Source organism: Triturus cristatus, chromosome 4_1, assembly GCF_964204655.1.
Source record: "Triturus cristatus chromosome 4_1, aTriCri1.1, whole genome shotgun sequence".
In the NCBI taxonomy this organism is placed as follows: Eukaryota; Metazoa; Chordata; class Amphibia; order Caudata; family Salamandridae; genus Triturus; species Triturus cristatus.
In genome coordinates this window covers 409,932,901-409,958,211 of record NC_140585.1, presented here as the reverse complement: position 1 = coordinate 409,958,211, position 25,311 = coordinate 409,932,901, and the positions used below count along the sequence as shown (strand labels likewise).

The 25,311-nt window shown below is 45.2% G+C and overlaps 1 protein-coding gene across 1 annotated transcript in view; it reads left to right on the top strand.

Annotated features, from left to right (window-relative positions):
- The window catches only part of PTPRR (protein tyrosine phosphatase receptor type R), an 813,462-nt gene that overhangs the window by 73,096 nt on the left and 715,055 nt on the right, over positions 1–25,311 (top strand). Inside the window, exon 2 of the mRNA XM_085652526.1 lies at positions 23,686–23,990. Coding sequence (XP_085508652.1) covers positions 23,686–23,990 — 305 coding nt within the window. The remainder of the gene's footprint in view (positions 1–23,685; positions 23,991–25,311) is intronic.

Here is a 25,311-nt window from a genome sequence, read left to right as displayed (position 1 = left end):
AAAGATAGGCTAACAGTCGACCCCTGTCTTTGAAGCGCAACAAATGTGACACAATAAATACTGAATTTAAAGGTATCTTTATTCGTTGATTGTACACCCACAACCCACCAAAAATCAGCTGGTGACCCACCATTTTATCACATTTGTTACCACAAATACCGATTACTGGGCCACTCGGAAAGCAGTGTGGGCGTAAGCTGCATAGTTTCATGTAGCGTAACTATGTGAAATTGTCCCCAAATTACGCATAATTATGCAAAATGCACCTCCCATTAAAAGATTTTCCTGAAATGTCAGTTCGGGTATGTCAGGAAATAGGCTTTTTGCAGGATTCCCCTACTTTTTGCCCTCATTTGGACTACTTGCTACTGATTTTTTGACTCTGAGAGTGCACTGAGGCTTGCTAACCAGACCTCAGTGCCAGCGTTCTAAGCCCTTATAAAGCATATGTTGAATCAGCTACCTCCAATGGGTACCTACTGACTTACTTATAAGTCCCTAGTATATGGTACCCAGGGTGCCTAGGGCATGTAAGGCATAGTATCCATTCAGGGTTGCAGCACTGATTGTGCCACCCTGTGTGTGACAAGGTACAAAATGGCTCCCAGCCTGCCACTGCAAACTGGAAGGGCAGAGGTAATACCGCTAGTTCGACTTTGCCGTTAAACCACTGACAAAGCCCTCACTTCCCTTGACAATATATACAAGTCTCCCCTAAGGAAGGCCTATCAAGCTCTAAGGCAAGGAGATGTATATTATCAAGTAAGACATATATTTTAGATAAATATGCTGGCAGCAACACTTACAAATTTTCATTTTGCGGTGGGAAAATTAGTAGTCCCATTGGCTAACACAGAATTACCGCCTGATCCTTCAGTCCCGCCTGGCTGACTTCTGAATGGAACTACTGAGATAGGTGCTGAAAGGTACAGTGGCGGCTCCTCCATTGGGGCGTTTGGGTGCCGCCCCACTGCTTTCTCGCAGTGCGAGAAGGTAGAAACATAAATGGTAATAACTACCATTTATGTTTCTGCTTCTCGCACTACGAGAAAGCAGAAGTGCCTGGTTGGGGGTGGGCGGTCCTGCTCGAAGGCAGGGCGGGAGTGGCCTGGCCACTGTTGTGCATACTGACTGTTTGGCCGGCCCTGGGGCTGACCAAACAGTCAGTATGCGCAACAGTGGGCAAGCCACTCCCTCCTGCCCTCGAGCAGGACCACCCACTCTCCCATTTTCTCTATGTAGGCTGCTGCATGCAGTAGCCTACATAGAGAAAATGGCCCGGGTGGGGCGCTCTCAGAGTCGCCTCACCAGTTGTGATTGGAGGAGGGAAGGGAGGGAGGCTGCCTTACCTGATGACACGAGGAGAGCTGCAGCCGGTGGGCCTGGAATTCGAAAACCCAGGAGTCAGAACCGGCAGTCGGGAACCTTCCAGAAGATGGCGCGGAGCGGCGGGTCGGTAAGTTTTATTTTATATTTTTTTCCCCATTAAACCCCTTCTGCCCCCCCCGCGCGGCGCGATGACCCGATTTCAAATTACACCCCCCCCCCCCCGCCCGTAATGCTGGCCGCAACTTCTGGAATGAGTGGCACACGCAGATGAGTTATTATAAAGTGTTCTGAGGATGTTGCAATCAGAGCCAGTGCAACATTAGGATCAGTGTGGGACAGTGTCTCGGGGTGGTCGCACATAAGACCACAGTAGGGCACCACAGTGCAAGAGGTAACCTCAGAAAAGCCGTTGCTCAGGGTGAGGGCCCAAACAGCAAAATATCATTTTGTTTGGAGCTCCACAAATCCTCACAGCCGTGCTGGTTGGGCTTAGTAACCAGAGCTGCCGACGTTGGAGTCTGTGGAGCCATGTTTGAATCCTATCCTCGGCGCCTGGGTAAACATCGTGTGATTCTGTGCAAATCAATGACTCTCCCTGTGCATAAAACAATGTGAAATGAAATATAATTTCCACCTGATGTGCAAGTTCCCCCTGCCTCCCCCCACAATTAAGGTACAGTGCCTCCTATCTAGGTTAGCACTACATACATAAATGTTTTACAAAGAGATGGCTTTCGAGGGGTGTTTTGGTTTGGCGTTTCGAGGCCATGCACTGAACACGAGAACTGCGGGTGGGCACTTGTCACAGGAAAACTGAGGAATTATAGTATTTTCCTTTGACAACTGTTGGCATATGAACACAGTTATGAGGGTATTGTGTTCAATGCCTAGATATGTATAATTCCGTAACCCCAGGACCCGCTCTCTCCAATTGTCCTCACTGTTGCCAACGTGATTTCATCTGTCACCTTTGGGCACCGCTTTTCCCTTAATGATCAGATTTTCCACAACCTGATAATGCCACTGATCTTCTCATCAAGTTTATGGGCAGCGTCTATGGAAGGGTGAGACAAACAACCTTCTTTTACTCTTAGAAATAAAACCCTATGATCCTAATGGAATGGGTCACCGACATTGCGCTAAAGGGGCCATCTAATGTAGAGAATTATAAAAGTTATTTTTAACTTGTCCTGCCACACTAACAATCATCAATAATATTCAACCTAGAATGGTATTTTGTTTGATGTTTGATTGTATTTGAGTCCTATTATCACATAATTCACTGGTTGATCCCCAATGCATGACATGTGTATCAATGTATTTAGAACCTCGAAACAAGTATTATACTCTTGCATGGTTGTGTATTGCTAGGTTTTGTGAACATTTGCACTAGATGGAGCCTTATATGCCTGTTCACTTCTTTTTTCGGTTAGTGGAAATACATGTACATAAGGATATGACCATAAATCCTGCCAGCTGCTGCCTTCAATATGTTCCTGTATTTATCGTTAGTAGCCTGTATGCTAAAAAGGCTTTTCTGCAGAGGGGAATGAAACATCTGCTAAGCCGAAACAACACGTCGCTGTAAGTTGTTTCCATAGTCTAAGCCATTGATGGATGGGTGGGCGTAAGAGAACAATAAGTTCTATGACAATTATGCAAGAAATGAGAAAGCAAAAGTCCAGATTCCCCTGCATCAACACTTCTTCAGTATGAAGCATTTAGCTCTGTCTATCCCTACTCTAAAGGGTACATCCCTAAATTAGCATATAGACAAGAGGTTCACAGGAGAAAAGGTGTCAGTGGATAGAGCCTTTCTAACCATTCACTCCACCATAAGATGGGCCAGCGGCAGGCAACCATTAGAAAGAAGGGAGCAAGTTAGCACTCAGTTGCTCTCTGTCGGAAGACAAACAAGAATGGGCGGTCTGTCCCTCTCTACAATGCATCTTATACTCAAAGTTGTACTCGGCAAATGTCCCATAATGCTTTTCTCATACATATTCTACGGAAAGCTCAGCCACGAAACCTTTCCATGATGTCGAGTTCTTTCACGACCTTCTCCATGTATGCCCCTCTGCAACTGCTTGTCCTTGGTCTTCTCTCCTTCTCCCATGTGAAAGCTCCTCCCTCTACCGTATCTTCTCCAGGCCAACTGTAACTCCTTCATTCCACAACCTATGTAATAGAACAAGGCCCCTACTCTTCACTAGCAAATGTTGTCAACCTGAAATGCAAGCATGAGAACAAAACAAAACTTCAACGAAGCCCACAGGAGAATGTAAGCATTAGTTCAGAAACAAGACCATTTTAATATGTACTGCAAATTCAGGCCTACAACTTTATGCAAAAATAATGAATTCACCATGTTATGTGTGTTAATATGTCCATAAAACGTCAGCGTCCAATAAGAACAACTACATTAATACGTATATTTCAACTACATCATCAGCTCACAAAGCATTCAAGTACGGTTAACGTATCACTGAGTCACATCACTAAAGAGGCCTATATAAGCAGGTTACTTTGGTTATACGTCTCAGCACGAACTCTATGAATCATTTAATAAGCTTCACATCAAATCACATTAGTTTCATAAGAATATGTTGCTTTATTTGCATTTCCTCTATTGTCAAATTTCTCTAATGCCATCTGGATAATATGTGAGTGCGTACTACAAGCAATTACATTACACTCCTAACAGGTACCCCATATGGGATGTGAATTTGGTCTCTATCATCACTATTAAGGAAATGCAACTTTTAGAAAGTTGCCATGCTGTGACCCAGTTCATCCAGTGGTCTTGCACAGCCCCTGACCACTAGACAGTGTTCCGCCCTCCTGGGGAGTCGTGTGAACGACTCCCAGGCTTAAGAACAATAGCAGCCTGCTACAGATTGAGGTGTTACCTCCCCTTCGTAGGAAGCCACCTTAGGGTTTTATCCCAAAAAGCGAGCTTCAAAGGCAACACCACCTTTGGCAGGCAAATGGTAATCATGCCCTTCAGGGGCTGCCCTTTATTCAGGTAGACAGGCTTGCGGCAGTAACAGAGGGGGAAGACCAGTGCCCAAACTGGTTTTCCTGTGGGCGTGTAACCCACAGGTAGCCACACCTCAAGGGTGGGCTACAAAGCTCCTAACATTCGAGGAAGGGTTCAGACATCTTGAGAGTTGGCAGAATTGTGCACTCTGGGGTTTGCTTTATGCCACACATAACCAGAACGCAGTTACCAAGAGGGAGGGGACCTGGCAGCTCTGACTAGACCCAAGCTAGTTTTTGCGAGAGTATTACACGGTAAGGCAGCACAGCCATACCATATAATACTCCCAAATCCTCACAGGGTAAACATTTTCGAAAATGAACTTTCGAGTCGATTTCCATTTGCTTGAGTTCAAAACACTGCTGCTCGCATTTGGATTTGTAGTTTTATGCTGACAAATTACCCAAACGGTCCACTTGGGTAATACATTTACCTGAAATCTTTGTTGATCGCCAATGTTAAAGGAACTGCTGCTCACATTCAAAACACTGATGTTCACATTCAGATTTCTAATTTCGTGCTCACAAATTACTGAAACGGTCTGTTTGGGTAATAAATTTACCTGAAATGCCACGTGCATTCAAAAATTACCCAGACGGTATTTCTTGTGTTAAAATTTCTCCCCAAATTTACGCAATGTGGCGTAAAGGCATAATCTTGGTAATTTCAAAGAAATTTCATTATGCAAAATTACCAAAATAACACCAATTACTCAAGTGTAATTGAAATTTCACCTAGGTCTATTCATAATTTGGGCCTGATCGGGCTGCAAATTACCAGAGGCTGAGGATCTATGGCTTTCAGTCAATAAAGGAGATGCTGACACATGCAGGAGTACTCCCACTCTCTATTTTGTGGCAATAGCAAGAAAACAGAGCCTGCATTGGTTCTCTTTAAGACGACAGGCCCACCCACACAGGATTGATAGCAGAAATGGTGCAAATTGAGCTAATTGACAGAGACCTAGTATCAACCAGTAAGGTACATAGGGAGATAGATGCAGCTCTCTGGAACTCAGACTGATTTGGAAACAATATTGAAACCATTGCCAGGAGGTGGGGCTGCCATTGACCCCTTGAAGGTGTTGGCTTGCCTACAGAGCTTCACATCCAGCAAATATTGGATAACTGAGGGATCCTTTATTCTCCTCTCCACCTAGCTACCATCTGTAGTCTCAGACAAAAAAAAAATCGGAACTGGCTGCAGTTTTATAGCAAAATATTTCTAGTCCCCCAGTAATTTGTGCAGGTCGACAACAACAAACCCCAGCCCTAACATGCAGCAATGCAGCTTGTAAAATCAAAATTGTGACAAGGAGCATAGCTAGTTTCTCCATGAGGAATAGTGCAGCAGGTTTTGTGGCACCAGGGCCCCGGGCTTTGAAGGGCCCAACATATCTTAGTTGTAGATATATTTTCTACACAACCAGGGTATAGGGGCCCACTTCCCTTGCTTGCATTAGGGCCTGTGGCACCCTTGCTTCATCACTGCTGGGCTACATCAACCCAACTACCAATGTTGCTGTTGAGAATCTCAAGAGTGAACACCCCTAATTTTTATGCGAGTGTCTGTTTTGAGCACAGTGGCACTCTGTCTACCAACCACAATCATTTCTTTATGGGGCCACCATGTTAACATTAGCACAGGGAGGTATTTCTAGCACTAAGACGGTGGACAAGACGTGCTGCATGAAGCCTGTGGCCATGGACAGATCTAATGCTGTGCAATTTGATGCCAAATGTAAAACAGTGGTGGATTTGCATGCCTCTGTTGTAAATTAAACCAAAGATGACATTGAAAGGGCTTATTTCAGATAACCCCCAACACCAGCACTGATGAAAAATCTGAATGCATACTCTAGGCCATTCAGGAAACACACACAGCAAGGAAACAAGAAATTGACACATTGGCCCTAACAATCAACCTGCTTAGTGCAGATCACCACATGTTAGCGGACAGAATAACTGATGCGGAGTCCAAGATGGCCTCTATAGGTTTTGAACTGGTGGATCTTCACAGTGAGACATGGAAGAAAGAATACAGTATTTTCAATATAGTGCTGAAGATGATAAAGAATGTTCCAGAAGTAACAATATTTGAAAAAATAGAAGACCAATTAAAGGGTGATTTTAGCCTTATGTTGTGATTTACTGCTATGTTAGTTGCTTTATCGACATGTCCTGTTAAAAGTGTGAGGGCTCCTCCTCTGCTAGGCCTGTCAGCCTTAAGGTGGTCTGTCCCCAAACATTCTGTGTTCCTCCTCCATTTTTTGCTGATCTCATTTTTAGTGGTCTTAAGACTCTGCACACCTTACCACTGCTAACCAGTCCTAAAGTGCTTGTGCTCTCTCCTTAAAACATGGTGAAATTGGCTTACACCCAACTGGCCTATTTAATTTACTCTTAGTCCCTACTAAAGTGGTACTACATGTGCCCAGGGCCTGTGAATTAAATGCTATTAGTGGCCCTGCAGCAGTGATTGTGCCTCCCACTTAAGAAGCCCTTTAAACATGTCTCAGGCCTGCCAATGCAGCTTGTCTGTGCAGTTTTAAACTACCATTCTTACCTGGCAAAATAAACCCTTTGCCAGTCTCAAACCTTCCTTTTTAATATGTATTAATCACCCCTTAGGTAGGCCCTACACAGCCCAGTGGGAAGGGTGCAGTGTGTTTTAAAAGTTGGACATTCACTTTTAAGTTTTACATGTCCTGGTAGTGTAAAACTCTTACATTTGTTATTCACCACTGCAAAGCTTACCTCTCCCATTGGAAAGCATTGGGTTTCCTTATTACGTTTAATAAGTGATAGCTGTCAAGTAGGAGCAGGTGGGGAGGTTGAGTTTGATGTCTAAAGAATTGTAATAAAAGCCCTCATTAACGGTAAAGTCAGATTTTAAATTACAATTCTGAAAATGCCACATTTAGAAATTTGCCCTTTTCTTGTCCTAACCATTTGATGCTTGCAGCCTGATCCTGGGTCACATGACTAGGTGTAGCTGACAGTGGCTTTTGTATATTGCTCCTAGACAGTGAGACAAAGTTAAGCTAGGTGTTGGCAGGATGGGCCATACTGAGTTAATAAGGGGGAGAAGCTGTCCTCTACTACACTTGCACATCACAAAGACTCTGCTGGGGCCAGGACAGGGAGGAAGGGGATTCCTGACACCTGAGGGAGGGGTGGAACCTTCTAGACGTTTCCTCTACTTCAACGTGGGCACCAGTTATAATATTGCACCCTCAGGCCCAACTCTTTAGTAGACTTTTGGATCTGTGAACTCTGCCAGGAAGAAGGACTGCTGTGCTGATGAAAGGATTGTCACTCTGCAGCATGCTGCTCGGAAGGACTGCTGCCTCGCTGTACTGTCCTGCTGCCTCCTTGCCTAGCAGAGAAGGACTGGACCTGCAACTCTAGACTCAGGACCATATAATGACTCCAAGGGGTAGTTGGCTGGTCTTGTGCTCAGAAGCATCAGGGACAGAACAGGCTTCAAACAACCTTGAACTCAGCACCTAGACTCTGCCATCTGTGAGTCCTGCCCCCCCCAAGTGGTGCCACCCCGGTCTTGTACCCATGGAAGTGGGCCTGATTGTGCTCTGCTAGCCCAATTGTTGATTAAGCAGAACGTACGCATTCCCTCTGTGGCGCATCACCCGCAGAACAGGCGCATTGCTCCTGCTGCTCGACACATTGCCCTCAGTTCGTCTCTGCTGTGCGTACTTCCCTGATGCAAGAACTTCTCATCACAGCCCATCAGAACCATCGCTGCATCATGCATCTCCACACAAGGACATTGCCTCGTCCAATGCAGCCCATCGGAACCGCTGCTGCACAATGCTTCTGCACACAAGAACACTGCATCACACTTCACAGCTCTACAGAAGTGCCACGGGTGCAACACATCTGCTCACCCGGATCATGCATCACCTCTGCTGCATGATGCATCCTCAGCATGAGACTTCACATCTCTTAGCAACCTGGATTAAGGTATTGTGTTCAGTAGACTTACGTTGGTGCCTGGAGCCAGCCCACGCTCCATCGCTGTCGGCCTGAACTTGTGACTTTGTCCCAGTCCGGAGTGACCCAAGAACCACATTTGGGGCCATATGTAGGTAATTTCTATTTACCGATTCCTAAATACCGAATTTTACCGATTCGGTATTTAAGAATCGGTAAATAGAATGTAGGTAAAAAATCGGTAAATTTTACCGATTCGGTAATATTCGTTATTACTGATTCGGTATTTACCGAATCGGCAATAAGGCATACCTTCCCATTCATTCCTATGGGCCTGGAGGCCCATAGGAATGAATGGGAAGCCATTCACTATTACCGATTCGGTAAATACCGAATCGGTAATAGGGGGAGCATATTCAAGGGTGGTAGGGTGTCACATTGACACCCTGTTGCACCCCTGAATAGTGCATGTGTGCACATGTGGCGCACATACATGCCCTAAGGGCATGTATGTCTGCCACATGGCACTTTTAAAAAAGCACAAAATTGCTTTTGAAAAGGTATTCAGTATTTACCATCAACTTGTAGTTGGTGGTAAATGACGAATCCTTAAACCAAAAATGCACTCACTTGAGTGCTCCCTACATAGGATTTAAGGATTCGGTAATTTACTGATTCGGTATTTTACCGATTTCTTAAAATACCGAATCGGTAAATTACCGAATCCTTCAATCCAGCCTCCTACATCTCAAAGGGCTAAATACCGGTCGGTAACAGAAAATTTACCGATTTTCGGCCGTTACCGACCGGTATTAGCCCACCTACATATGGCCCTTGGTGTTTAGTGCTTTTTGGCTCTTTTCTCACTGAAATCTTTCAAATTGCATATCTGTGATCCTACTGATTGGATTTTGTAGTTTTGGTCTTCGTTTATTTATTAAAATGTACTCTATTTTAATAACTTAGTGTGGGTTTTCTTTTTGTTGTGCTTTGGTTTCATTTTATCACTGTTTGAAGTGCTGCATAAATACTTTACAATTTGCCTCTAAGTTAAGCCTAACTGCTCTGTGCCAGGCAACTAGCGGGTTGAGCACAGGTTAATTTGGGGTTTGCTTGTGACTTCAGCCTGGCAATGATTTTGGTTGTTGCTTGAGAAGGGCTTCATCCTCCTCAACCAGAAACTCAATTTCTCACAGTGTTTTCCAAGATCTCTGGGGCAGGTCATTTTGACTGGCCTTTGGTGGTAGTTTCATGGAAAGGACTGAGAAGTTAATATTGGAGTGGTCAGACCAATGTAATGGTAATAGGGAGTCAATCCTCACTGATGCTTTTTTGAAAACCATAGTTAAAATGTGGATCTCTGCATGTGCATTTTGCAGAATTGAATGAGGTTAGTATTATTTGAGAATCAGGATGGATGAATTGCGGCTTAGTTATTCTGATCAGCACAATGCAGGTTGACTTCTGCAAGGAAAATGGTCTCAGCTATAAACTCCCTTTCGGTGATGAGTTAAATAAATTGTTCATAGAACGACTTGTTGCTCCCTGGAAGTTTGTAAATAGCTTGCATTTGAATGTGTAAGTCCACATTATTTGCATTTCTGTTGAAAGACATTCAATTGTTCCACATTGGCCCTTAGTGAGATTTTTGAATTTTACTCCCCCCTCCTGTTTGACCGGTCTATTCAGGTGAAAATGATGTGGCAAGGGAGCTAAATGAGTTAAGGATATTTTGGAATGCTTCCTTAAGCCAGGTTTTTGCTTGGAAGATCAGGCCCAGGTCATGTGTAATTATGACTTCCACAATCTCAAAGCTATTATAACAGCAGATCTACAGGTATTTACAGGTAAGTATTTGTGCAACACTTCAAACCGTAAAACAGTGAAAACACCACAAAAAGACTCCACAGCAGTTTAGATAAATAGATTAGGATTTTATAAATAAAACAAAACATCAATGACAAAAATCCGATAAGTAGAATTTAAGATATGAATTTTTCAAGAGTAAAAGTGAAAAATAGCGCTTAGAAGCAATAAGCACCTATGGGATTTGCTGGTCCCACTGGACAGGAGGAATGTCAACGGTTGCGGCAGACAGTGATGGAGCGCAGGCCTGATAAAGGAGTCACGCAAGCCCCACTGTACAAAAGTACCTTCTTCCTGTTCACAACAGCAAGATGCAGGGTGCAGCTGAGCGATGCGCCGGTGTCGATCCCGCAGTCAAGGTGATGCGTCAAATTACTCCATGCAATGATAGCGACGCGCCAGTTCCGAAGATAAAGCGCCTGTTCCGAGAAACGTTGGTTCCAGAGTCGATGCACCGGGTTTCTCCACACAGTCAAGGAGATGCATTGATCATCTCTCACTGCAGCGGCAGTGACGCAGTGGTTCCGATTAGGCCTGGGCAAAAATTTCGTTCCGTTCGCGGAAATTGCGATAATTTGACATTTTTGCGTTCCGCGGAGAGCGCGAAAATGTCAAAAATTCCGGTTTCCGCAGCTTGGCGATAATTTGTTTCTTGCTCGCGCTGTAAAATGATACATTCTCGCGCGCGCGCGATCGCCTTACCTGAATCCCTGCGTTCGCCGACAAGTTTTCTTGATCCGGTCGCGTTCTCCATGAGATGTTGTATTGTTTTTAGCCATTTGCGCTGTCTCGCGACAGTTCGCGCCCGCAGTGACGTCATGCGTCGCGCGATCACGTCTTTCTTCTCGCGATCATGCACCGCGAGAACAACTCAAAACAAGATGGCCGCGCCCGCAAGCAGCCACATGGGTAAGTTGGCGACCCGCAACCATGCAGAAAATCGCGCGAACATGCCGGAAAAAAACTTCCGCATCTTCGCGATATTTCTGCTTGTTTGCGATAATTTTAAACATTCTCGCGATAATTTGCGAAGGTTAATTCCGCAAATTCCGCCCACCCCTAGTTCCGATACGTTGTTTTCTATGGTGATGCACTGGTTCCAAGTGCACGGCACTGGTTCTGTTTCCGCAATAGCGGCGATCCTGGTTCATGCAGCAGAAGGTGCATTTGTTCCACTGGAGCAAGCACCTGGATCCACTTCCAGTGGACCAGTCACAGAAACAGGGGGTAAGACTTTGATATCCCTGAGTTTTAAAACAGGAGGCAAGTCAGCATGCTCTTGGGTTCAATTAAGTTGGTACAGTTCTTCCTCAGCAGGGAAGAGGGTAGCAGGTGGAAGGACAGCACAGCAGAAAAGCATTTCTTCCAGAGCATCAGTCCAGAAAAGTTGCAGTCCTTGTAGCAGCACAGCAGTCCTTTCTCTGGCAGAGTTCTTCACAGGTCCAGTAGTATCTGATTTGGTGCGGTCAGAGACCCAGTAATTATACCCAGTTGTGCCTTTGAAGTGGAGGAGACTTCAAAGAAAGGCCTTTGACGTGCATCAAGTCCCTGCCCTTCCAAGTTGTATTGATGTATGATAAGACCACTAAATACATTGAGAAAAATACTGCTAACCAAATGCTCGTAAATGTATGTTATGACATGTCAATGATGCAATAACAACTTGTACCAGGAAATGTGAAAATCTTAATAAACAAATTTAAACAAAAAAAAATCAAGTCCCTGCCCTTCCTACCCTGGCTTCAGACTCACTACAGAGGGTATGCCACCCTTCGTGTTGGGACAAAACACAGCCTATTCAGGTATAAGTGTCAGCTCCTCCCTTCCATCCTGCCTAGGATGGCCCATCAGTATGTGGATGGCCTATCAGTCACACCTAAGCTCCCTTTGTTCATGAATGTCTAGAGAGAATGCACCAAACTCCAGTCTTCACTCACTCCAGAAGTGTCTTGGAGACAGGCTGCATGCACACAGGGCTAAGAGCAGAAAAAGGCAAACTTTCTAAAGTGGCATTTTTAATAGGGTAGCGATTAATTTCTCTTTACCAGTAAAGAGAATTTATCATTGCCATTACAATGATAGGAAACATGATAGAGCTACTCTTTCTCAATTCAATTTGACAATTATAACTACTTGCCAAGCCTTAAACTCCCCTTTTATTACATTTACGTCACCCCTAATGTTGTCCCTAAGTGACTCTAAGGTCATTATTCTATGTAAGTCAATGATAGAACATGTACCTGTGTGCCTTACATGTCCTCGTAGTGACAAACACCCAAATTAGTTTTTCACTACTGTGAGGCCTGCTCCTAAACTAGCAATTCCAAATCCAATTTTACCAGTAAAGAGGATTTGTCAGTACCAATCCAAAGATATGAAACATAAAGCAGCTATTCCATTGCAATCATTAATTACAGCTTTAAAGTGTTTTAATGTTGACCTATGAGAGGGGTTGGCCTCACAGTAGTGAAAAACACATTTGGGTGTTTGTCACTACCAAGACATGCAAAACCTAAAAGTACATGTCCTACCTTTTGGTTATGCAGCACCCTGCCCTATGGGCTACCCAGGGCCTACCTTAGGGGTGCCTTGTATGTAATAAAAGGGGGTTTAGGGCTTGGTAAGGGGTTTTAAATGCCAAGTCGGCATGGCAGTGTAAACTGCACACACAGGCTCTTCAGTGGTAGGCCTGAGACATGTTTAAAGTGCTAATTGTGTGGATGGCACAATCGGTGCTGCAGGCCCACTAGAAACATTTAATTTACAGGCCCTGGGCACTTGTAGTTCCCTGTACTAGGGACTTACAGGTAAAGTAATATGCCAAACGGATAGATGTATCAATCAAACCATGTTTAGAGGCGAGAGAATATGCACTTTAGCACTGGATTGCAGTAGTAAAGTGCTCAGAGTCCTAAAGCCCTTAGCAGAAGGCCATTTTTTAACAATGGAGCTGTCACTTGAGTAAATAGGTTATGTCTCCTTCCTGCATTCATTAACCCACAAATTATTTAGCGTGTGCCTCCTGGTAGCAGTAGAGGGACCTGTGCAGCTACTGAACACTTCAAGACGTGACATGGAACCAAATATGATTTATTATATGGCTTTGAAAAATTGGGAGAGGTAGGAAGTTAGTTTTAATTCATTGGTTAGTTTTTGGATAATGAAAATAGACATCAATATGATGTATAAGGCAGGGGAGGTTATAGGCATTACAATTCAGTATTGATGATATTCAATTGAAAGTAACATCACATGATCAGTGCTGAACAGTATATACAGAGTACTGTAGTTCATTTGAAAATGTTTATAGAGGCTACAAAAGCTCGGATAGTTTAACGTTGAATAGCGATCCTTTGTTTCTGTAATTATTCCGCCCAAAATCTTTGACTTGTAAATGAATTGCACACATATTTATAACATTAAAAAGCTGAAAAAAACAACTGAATGTAATTTACTAAAAGTAAACTTCCAAAGAGTTTTTTATTTTTCTATGTTGATGTCATCCATGTTGTAAATGGAAATGTGAAATATAATGATACTAGTGATGACATTTAACACCATTTGTGATGTCATCTATCACATCATGTATGAGGTCATGAGCACTGCATTTGGTAAACGAGCTATAGTTTTCGTGATGGGGGTATGAGGCCATGTTTCGTGTAGTTAACCATGCAGTTTCATTTTTTTTTATTTCCCAAAAACAGGAACAGGAAGCAAGGGGTTAAATGTGTGCTGCTAGATAAATACACATTGATGAAGTGCCATATTAGGAGTGTTCTTTTCTCTGTAAAGATAACATGTCATTTTTGGCACACAGTGTTATTATTTTACCAATGATCTGAAGTAATATTCATGTGAATGTATGTTTATTAGTAGTAGTTCTAAAATGAACATGTCTTATTGGGCCACACTTATTTACTATGACATCTCAACGTATGTATAAACATCCTCAGAAATTCACCTTGACAACCTCATTTAAAGTGCAGTTGAGGTTATGAACTAAACCCTATAAAACGATTGAATTCAAAAGATATTGTTAGGCGCATAGACCATAACACAAAAGCCAGGTAGTCATAATGCACCCACCAAATGCAGTGATCGGTGATTTATTTTTATCATATACCATAGCAATAGTTTCTGGTGCCCAGCACTCCATGGGTAGTCAACCCAGCCATCAGCTTTGTGCACCACGGATGGGGTGGCCACAGAGTCTGGACTTCAGCCAGACCCTGCTCCCAACCCTCCATGGGCAGCCATCACCTGGAGCACAAGGCCTCTGGCTGTATGCAGCAAAGCTGGCCAGAGGAACTGGCCTCGTGACTAGCCTCAACACCCAAATCACCATGGGTGGCCAACTCTAACTGCAAAAGGCCTCCGGCCATATGCAGAAAGGGTTGACTTCTACTATGTGCATTAAGGTTGGCCGCAGGGCCTGACATCCAGACAGGCTCTGAAACCATCTCATCACAGGTGGCTTTTGACCGTTGAGTGGGAGTTTAGCTTCAGGGTCTGGTGTCGGGTCAGGCCCTATGCCCAAGACTCCATGGGCAAGCAACTCCCACTATGCACAGAATTATGCAGCGCATTTGGTCGCAGGTCTATGCCTCCAGCCATCCTGTGTGCCCAGCTGTTTAGGGGCAGCCAACACCTGCAGCCTATTACCTTCGACCATGTGCAGAGGAGGTAAGTCGCGGGGCCTGACCTCCAACCAGGATCCCTGCGCCCAACCCCAACTCACTTCCTTTAGCCATGCAGATCAGGTGTTTGCTGCATGTGCTGGCATCTGGCGAGGTCATGTACCCAACCCTCAGCAGGCGGCCCACCCCTGCTGTACATACCCTTTCGCTGCCTGTAGTAGAACTGGCTGCAGGGCCTTGCTCCTTGTGAGCGGCCAACACCGGCAGCGCTATTCCCTTGACCTTGCACACTAGGGGATGGCTGCAAGGCCTGGCCTCACACTGGCCTCTACTGCACATAGCCTTTGACCATGCACTGTGGAGGGTTGGCCTCGGTCCAGGCCCTACTTCCACTATGCCTTATGGGTAATCCCTCCACCCCGTGAGGCCAGTGGACAAATTGTTTTTTTTTTTTTTTGCAGAATTCATGAATCTGCTGCAAATCCTGAGGCTCAGGAGGCCCAGAAGGATTTGTGGATCCTCTGATAAAAATCTTTTTTTGTTTGTTATTTTATTGCCGGGTGGGGGGAGGGGGAGCCTTTGGAGTCTCCACTTGGGCATAGAAGTGACAGGGTGCTCACTCTGCCTGTTCTGTTCCTTTTGCCCAGCATAGAGCTTGCTGCACTGTGGTGGGTAATGGTGGCTGCAACAGAGGTTGTTGTGTGATGGCCAGTCAGAATGCAGCGGATTTGCGAATCTGCAACTACATCTGTGCAACACAATGGGGGATGGGAAAAAACTCCTTTGTCCAATGTTGTGCTTTTAATCTTTCTAATTGGATTCACAATTTGTGAAGGATCTGCGAACTAAATGTTCAGATACCTCTCCGACTGAATCCCCAGCCAGAGGCCAGAGCATCTTTTGTGAAGCTAACTTCTCAAAAATGACTTCAACGGATTTACACCAAATTAAGCAAAGTCACTTCCTAGAGTGAGTTTCTATCTTTGGGCTAAATTTGGTGTAATGTTGCTCGGCCAATTTTTCTGTATTGATGAACACAGAATCCAATGGGAAGAGAAATGGATAAAGGCACTTTTAGGACCCTACTTTTTCTTGGACTCTGCTCGACAGATCTGGACGAAACTTGACATGAAGAACCCAAAGGATATGTACTGTTTTTGGAAAGCTTCATATAGATTTCTCCAAAGCACTGAACAAAATAAATACATGCCTTCCCGATGGCAACTGTGACTTCACACATGGTATCGCGGGAATTGTTTCAATTATAGACGGGTGAACAGATCAGGCCATTATTTGATTTCGTTTTCATCTAAGGCACTAGGTGGCCCATCAGATCCCTGGTCCTGTATCCGAGGATGCACAGATATGATTGCAGGCTGTCTCTGCTTTCTATCCCTTCTACTGCCAGCAGAGCACACGCCCTAGATGTGTCCTTCCAGTCATTGGTGACACACCGCTGACAGACTCTTACCTTAAACGAGGCGGGAGGCTGCTCGCCCTTCAGTGCCTGTTCGACGAGGAATAAAGAGGCGAACAGCTAGGTTGCCAATAAAATAAAGCGCCTGAAGCCCAGATGGACAGCTTTAGAGCCGTAATTATGGGCATTTCTATTTAGGAAATCGATGGCAGCGGCTCTGGTGGTGCTAACAGGATTGTGGCAGCTGTCAGGAAGCAGGGAAGACGGGGCTGTCTGGGTTGGATTCACTGTGCCCCTCTGTGAGCATTTGAACTGAGGGCAGTGAGCGGAGGGATGGAGGCCGCCTCCTTACCTGCAGCCTCCCTTCCAATGCATCCCCAGTCCCGGCTCACAGATACAGAATTACAAGAGAGCGGGAGCTCTCCAAGGTGGCCTTCCACGACCCGCATTCACATGACATCTACTGTTAACTTTGCATTAAACATTTGGACATTTTTGGTATGTTATGTAATTTTGTATTGTGTGGCCGCTATATGTATGAATTATGTGAAATTCTGACATCCTAGTTGTTTCCGCTCGAAACCTGTTACTTGCAACTTTGTTGCACACAAAGAGTTGCATCACATAAGGTGGCCCTGGTGGCGACCACCGTTTTGGGCTAACTGGGTCTTAAGCGGTTGAAGGGCTGGAGCCGCCTGTTCGCTTATCGCTTACCACACGAATCCTAGGCATGCGCTGCTCTCGGCTGGAAATATAGCAGCGTTTGTTGATGTATCTAGAATAAGCAACTAAACGTAACACAATGATATACACCATTCACCAAATTCCACAGTTAAAACATACCATGGCACATCACAAAACAGAACGCAACACAAACATTGCAGAACACTACAACAAAGCCAGATTGCAATAATGCAACTCATAAAGACAGCAGCACACAGACATCAGAACACATCACCAGCACAATACAATGCCACACAACTAATGTGCACATTCGTTCTTGCCACAGATTACTAACTCCAGAATCCTTTTCTTCATAGCAAAGTCATAAACCTACTATGCGGCGGGATCTGAGCGCAAGATGTGGGGGCAAGGGTGGAACTTGTTAATGGGCATGGGGGTTGTCACCCCTCTACCCCGAGGGGAGAGGCAAGAGGAGGAGAAAAAGCACTGAGCAGCTGGAAACAAATGACCACTTGCCGCTCAGTAATAAAGTGGGCTGAATCCAGCCGCAGCCCGTGCAGGTAAGAGAAGTGGGGCGGCGGGGCCGGGTGGGGTGGGGGATTTCGACAGACTTATTTAATTTTCCCTCGTCATTGTCCGTCAAAAACCCCCCTACATGGCCCCACCGCTCTAACCTGCACAGGCCGCTTGGCTGAATCTATGTCTTTTTGTCCTAGGGGAGAAGGGAAATGGATTTGGGCGTGTCCTGCTGCGTATGTGCCAGGAGGGCAAAGTACCGTACGAACTGCTGGCACAAGCTACAGCAGGGACATCATATTAGAAGGAATGGTGAATTCCAGTGCCATGGATAAGGTTACTTTGGAGCAGCAGGCCGAAAGGCACAATGAAGCAGTGGGTGGCAACAGTTTGTTGCTTATCAGGAGAGGAGGCGGGCTGTAGGAGGGGTGCCTGACTTCTAATACATTTGCAGGATACATTTTTCGAACTGCATGGTTTCATTTTTAAAAATGTTATGAAGCGGACAAGCCCGTGGCTTCAGAGGAAGCCTCATCTCATTTCTTGCAGCAGGGACCCAAGAGAAGGAAGGAACCACCTGTGACAGTAATAAATGTTGACACGCACTGATCATCTGGAGACCCAGTGACCTGTTTAATCCGTCTCAGACAGATCCCGTAGACGGTCTTTCATTTGGGAGCAGCATCTGGTCAGCAACATCACACTTTTTCTAACTGTTGTTTTTTAGGTGGGGGGAAAACATGCAATAAATATTTAGTGTTGGACATGGCCTCCTTTGGGGAAATTACCCCAAAACTTTTTTCTTTTTCCTCCTAGTCTTTGCCGACTCGATCCCACTGTAAGGCAGAGGGAGGGTGTGCACTCCCGCCTCACTCACATTGGGGTAGAGGTGGGGATACTATTGGGTTTCGGTGTCGTAACTCTGTGCGACCTATAAACAAGTACCTCACATAGCCAGGTCGGGTACGGTACAGGCTAAGTCGTGAGACACAGCACTGAGAGTGCCACCCACCAGATAGCGGGCAACCCTATATCGGATCTGCCATGGCAGGCCTGTGGGGCACCAGTGGGCACCAGCCTAGGCTGCCTCATGTGCTTCTCGGCCAACCTGGCATGTGTCATCCCCTATCATGAGGGCAATCCCCAGGGACTCTCTGATGGGTGTTCCCTGCCTGGGTAGTGAGGGACCCCCCATCACTGGGGTTTCCACAGCCTTAGAATTCGGCCCTCCCCATAGATACTCTTGGGGAGTTACTGAATCTCTGTAGTGGTCTAACTGTCCTCCACACATCCTCACTGTCAAAGCTGTGGGGAAGTGCATGCGCCTTCCTATCGAATTAAGAATAGGCGCTGACACGCTCTTCCGGAACATGGGCTGGTCTGCCAATGCAAACCAAGATGTGCGCACCGGGTATGATGTTGTTTCAGATACGTGTCCCACCTTCCGTGGCAGGCTGGAGGATGCGCCCGCACCTATGGCATGGTGGATAGGTGCCCAGCATGACATCGCGGGCTGATGAGCGTATACCTGCAATCCTGGTGTTCTAACCTCCAGGTCAGGCCTGCTAGTTCAGGGCTGCCTCTGCGCGCTTGCATCCATGCTGCTAGCGGCAAGGTGCCTGGCCTGCTTTTGTGGGCTGGGAGTGTGAAACCATACTAGTGAGGGGGTCCACCCATGTATGGCATGGCCGAGCAGGGTGGCGTGTACGCACTGGCCTCAAAGGTGCTTGGGCCTGGGTAAGTCATGTGCCCGGCCTGTCCTTGCCCCATGAGAATGCATGCGCCCTTCCTATCTGTGTCAGCAAATTGTGCTGATTTCATGTTCTAAACACAGGTTGATCCGTCATTGCAGAACGGTGGGTGCGTGCCGGTAGCTATTGTGGGTAAACTCATGAGCAGCTCGCCAGTGTAGGCAGCTGTGAGTGCGCAACCGCACCTATGATGCCAGTTACTGCATGTGCTGCCTGACAACGCAGGTTAGTGCATGCGCACAGATAAATGTTAAACCCGTGTCAAGTCTGCTGTGCAGACTCGGGTGGGCGCAACCACTGGTGATAGGAACTATGTGTCCCTCTTGCCATCGCAGGTCAGGGTGCGCAATAGCACATGTTCGCCCAAGTAGTGAGGAATGCCTAGGTGTATTGTCACTTCCTATGAGGCCTGCTCTGCCCATAAGTTAATATGAGGAAATGGTTGACAATACTTCGCACTGCAATGGTAGATTGCAATGGAGGAGCCTCATGATGTTTTATATCAAACGATTTGCGGCGCCAAACCCTTTCCATTGGTAAAAGGGGTTTGGCATAACTCACTTAGAAATGGCACTTATAGAATATGGACATTTCTATGCTTCAAGAGTCTCAGAGACCATCGTGTCTGGCTCCAGTGGACACAAGGAGTCGGGGAAGCACATCTGTGCATTTCGCAATCGGCAGCCATAAAACATAGGTCTCTCACCGGTATGGCAGACCTCTGCCGTTTGAGGGCTAAAAGGAATTGATTGAAGATAGAGGTTGTGACACTTAGCTTCTAGGGGCCGGATCAAGGCTCCACTAAAGATTAAGATATGCATTACAATTTAGGGGAGACTTCTATGGCTCAAACTTTAAACCTGTAAGCCACCCCTACTTCAAAGACACATGACACTATAACTAAGGTTGCCATCCTCCAGGAAAGAGTGAGATAAGCTTGTGGGGACATGGGACTTAAGAACCTGCACTGCTTGGTGGACATTGTCAGAGGACTCTTTTGCGCACATGGAGGATAACTGTCTAAATAGGGACTGGCCTGTTCCGAGGATCTGCTGAAGTGTGATGCCCTGAAGTGTGCTCTTCAAGGATCCGATGACTGGCCTCCTGTTCTCCTGTAGATCTCAGGTACATCAAAGATCTTCCCAGAAGGACCTACACCATCTACCTGTGACATCTGGAGACTGGTGCCCTCTCAAGTGCCCACCTCCAAACATGTAGCGAAGTGTGAGCTTGTACTTAATACTTGTGTCTGAAGACTGGATTGCCTAGTGCAGAGACCCAGAAATCTTGCCCGCATCTGAGGTGTATGGTTGCCATATTACGGGGACCGCAACACTCATAAGCGTCTAGTGGTGGTGGGTAGACTCATAGGTTGCAGAACCCCACATGGCCCATTTTGTGCTGCATTTTTCTCATGTGACACACCAACTGCATGGTCATTGCATGCTATGTCTGATTCACAGGTTGCGACTCTCGAAGGTGGGTGTGTACACAGAGTAGTGCCTCATTCTGCCCCGTCTGGCTCTGCTGAACTTGAATCTATTTGTGTGTGACCTTACATGTCTGGTGCAACCTGTATCACTGTGCACTGGACATTGTGCCTCATTTCCAGAGAGGTATGAAATTGCAATTCTTTGCTGTGTGAGATTGGCGGGAATTGCCGGGTGCAACCCAATTCAAAGTGCACTGGTCATTGTGCCTCCTGACCAGGGAGGTGCAGAATGTGCAACTCATCGTGTATGAAATCTGAAGTGCCTGGTGTGACTAATCCCTGTGTGCACCAGTCACTGTGCCTGGTTTGCCTATGTATCACCCAGATCCTCACGCACTGATCGGGGCACCTCATCCTAGCAAAAGGATCTCCTGTGTTACTCCCTATTCATCGGTTGCCCTCTCCTCACTTGGCCCCTCCCTAAGGCATTGTGGTGCTAGGTAGTAGTGAGAGAGATTGACTGGGTAGAAGAAACACTTCCGAGACATTTAGGACGTGGGTCAAGAAACTGTGTGACTCCTCTGTGTTTTGCCACCTGTTGGTAAACTTCCTGAGTGGCTCCTAACCTCTTCCTTGTTTACATCTACCTCCTAATTACAACTGTTACATGTTCCCACTTGCTACACTAGGACACAAACTAAGTGTGACTTAGGCAACATGCGGCCCAGTGTCTGGGAGGTAGGGCTGGTAACTTCCATCTGGGTGAACATGAGGGTGGAAGGAGGCTTGGGCCACGGAGTCTGCAGAGGGTGAGCCCTATACCTGCTGGATACCATTAGCACCACATGGGGGTGCTGAGTGCATATAGCTATGTCAGAGCGTGCAGTAAGGACAGACTGATACCTGTTACATCTCATAGTGGTGCGAAGTGAGTGTATGTGAGCGGGAGTGATTGTGTGTGGGCTACCTGTGATTCACGACACTGGCTAGCGGTGCTGCGCTTATACATGGATTGGTGCTAAAAGCACAATACCTTTTCACATTGGGTTCTCCTGCATTGCTTCGCCTGTGGTGCTGCTAAAAAGGGACCTATATTGTTTGCATGTACATAATCTAGATATTGTTCACCACATAAGGGTGCTCTCTCTCAACTGGGGGTGGGGGGTGGGTTAGATTAGGAAATGTCCATAGTGGGCTTACTAGTGAAAGCATAACAATATGAGTGGGTCCAGTACTGCTTGTAATATTTCCAATTGTGTTATATGCCCAAAAGTAAATAATTATCATGTTGTAATGATTGAATATGTGTGTTGAATATAAATATTTTTACATACATCCTGTGTGAAGTCTCTTGTGTGATGCTCAGTGTATTGGCGAGTGGCTGCTTTGCCTTTGCTTTACTTTACACATTGCCTCTGTAGTGAGCCTGACTGCTCAGCGCCAAGCTACCAAGGGTGAGTGCGGGTTATACAGCAAGTGTAATCACCTGCCCTTGATGGGAGTGGTACTTCTGCCTGGCTGCGGTCATCCCTTCAGTCAACCTGACATTGCCAGTTCCAACAGCTAGAATATGAAAAGGTGTCTTCAAACTTCAAAAATCTGCATTTCCTTAACACAAGAAAGCATTTCGCCTTAATGCATCTGATTTTGTACGCTCTATTTCTTAAAAGTGATTTTTTAAAATATGAACAGAGTAATATTCCTGTGCACGACCCCTGTACTGATGACAATGGGATCAGTGCTTCATGTATGCAGTTGGTTACAGGTGGAGGCCCGACCAGCACTTATTTTGTAGGACTGGTACTCTTTTTGCTTGTGCTGTGGGCAGCCGTCCCGATACATTCCTTTTAAAGTGGAAATGTCCAGTGGCAGCATCTCCTCTCGCCAAGGACCCCAGTGCCTTGTGTTGAAGATGCCGCTCCGATGAGCATTAAACAGCTGCTGAGCTTGTGCAAGACGTGTGTCATGCAGCACAGGCGCAGACAGTACTGTGCTGCCTGCCCTTGTAGTCTCCCTTCCCATGCCACTTGGCAGAGCTGACCCTGCGGTGACTTCTGTCCACTCTGAGCCGACACTGTGCACAGAGCTGCCCAGCAGCAATAAGCAAATACAATGGGCGAAAGCTTTTGGAAGGGGTTTGTAAGCAAAACAAACTTTTTGGAAAGGGTTTATAAGTCTTCAATTAACTCCCATCACCTATAAATTAAGAAGGTGAAGGGACTACTTAGAACCAGCCCGAGCCTAAGATCCAGGAAGATGCAATAAAGCGCATGAACCCAGCACTTTAGAACCCCATTGGCTGCCGTCTAACGAGTTTGGCGAATAGGATTACTCTGTCACAAACATGATGGATACCCCGTCTGCCAAATTACAATTCCATTATATCCTATGGAACATATCATTTGGCGTACGGGATATGCGGCAGTTTGTGATCGAACTCGTAATCAGTCCGTTAGTGTCGGAGACAAATTTCATTTCCAGCTCCCCTATTAACAGGGTGCTGGAACCCTTTTATCCGATAATAAGCACGTCACTTTCCAAGTATTAGTAAGTTAAGCAATGCATTTGCATGGTCCAATTTTAAATTCACCTTTTGCTTTAATTGAGAAGTTTGTGTCATTATATGTGTACTCAGGGCTGACTTGTTTGAATTCGAACACCTGTTTTAATTTTCTCACAAATATTCAGATAAATATTGCAATGATTTTAATTAATTGGCAATAAAGAACATTACATACTTTACATGCCTTACTTGTGTCACCAGTCCCCATGTACTTCTGCTCTTCTGACTGATGGGAACTAATGCCTAAACGTGAAATACCCTAATTTTAATTTGCAAGTTATATTAGTTTAAATGTTACAGGCATAAAATCTAATATGTTGTTTAAACCTCTTTATTTCCTAACCCCCCAATGGGGACATGAATACTCGTATGTTTTTGTTTTAAATATTGAAGTTACAAAATAAAGTTCACACGAGTTATCGCTACATTATGTAGCCTCCTTTGAATAGTTTTTCCTAACCCTTGACAAATTATATTAATTTTATTTTCTTCAACAGTTTGTTTTTCTGGGGACAGTGACCACTTCTTGGCAATCCAACAGAGAAAGAGTGAAAGACCACTGTTCATCTATCATCGTGTAGAGAACATTGAGAGAAGTTTGCAATCCAGGCACGTGGTGATGGACAATCAAAATTCACATCCTCGCTTTCACCCCAAAACGAAGCTGCTGCACCCTGGGGGTATCGCTAAATCGACGTTTCCACGGTCTGCCTATGACCCATCACTCAACCTTTTAGCCGTAAACAACGAAGACTCCGAAATTGAAGAGCGTCCTGTTCCAGAAGCCAGTGTGATTGTTGTGGTAAGTGCTGTCTAATCACTTTGACTAGTATGTCAACTTTAATCTGCTTTAGCTCAAGTTATGACTATACAGTGTTTGTTATTATTAGTCTAAAAGCACCATGTTATAGTTTGGCTTCTAAACATACAACAACTTTAAATCGGATAACATTGATTGAAGATTTTGGAAACAACTACACATTTACAAAAGTACAAAGTGAAGCCTTTTGAAGAAAAGAGCATTGGCCCTGGTCACAATGGCAAATTCGGTTTTAAATGTAAGTGTATGAAAAGATTTACCTTATTTGGCCTCTTGGAATTCACTAAAGCATTCCTGGCAGGAGTAAATACTTTCAGAAACATGAATTTCTCTAATGCAAGTAGGTAGAAACCCACTTGTGTATCCCCCTCTCAAAGGGTAGGGAATGGGTATTCCAAGGCGCAGTTTGCCTCGCGGTTCGAAACCAACTGCAAATATATGGGCATTACTAAACTCTTCTCCGATCTCTACCCACCCTAGAAATGGCCTGAGGTTTATTCCTGCCAAGGGCTGGAGTAACTCCTTCTCCAGGATGGAAGGAGAACGGCTCGCCCCCAGATTCACTGCTGATATAGTGGAATAAACAGAGGTCATTTGCACAGGACTCTACTATTGCTCTTGTGCAGAGTTCGCCCCATATGGAGAGCTCTCCACAGGAAGAATATTACCTTTCAGTTTTTTCATGAAATAAAGTTCCATGTCTTAGGGCTTGATTTAGTTCTCGGCGGAAGGGCTACTCCATCACCCTTAGAATATAATGGGATTTCTGTCACCGTTGCTACATAGTAACCTGTTCACTGGGAACTAAATCAGCCCCTCAAAGTTTCCTGATTCCACCATCTCCCACCCATTACACTGCAGTTAACAGTTAATTTTTGCTATTTATGACTAATTGTGCAAAATGATTAGAAGGTGCATATGATTGATCAAGATGTTGATAATATTAAAAATTGCTGCTGAGTGTTTTGTTTTCATTAATATAACATTTTTAGAGACCTATAGAGGACAACTCACCAAAATGGGGCCCCCATCCTGAAAAGGGGCAACAAATTCAGCCCAAGGTGTATTATGGGCAACCAATTCAGCCCAAGGTGTATGACATATGGGAAAGCCTGTGACTCCGTTATTACAATATGCGGGGGTAGCATAATTTTTCATAGACTTTGCTATTACTTTACAAAATGTTTTTATCTGATATGTCTCTTTGAATTATCACTATAGTGCACTTTCAATAACTAAGCATCTTTTTTAAATTTGCAGAGCGCAGCATCTGACAAAAGTTGTGGATATCCTGTCCATTGTA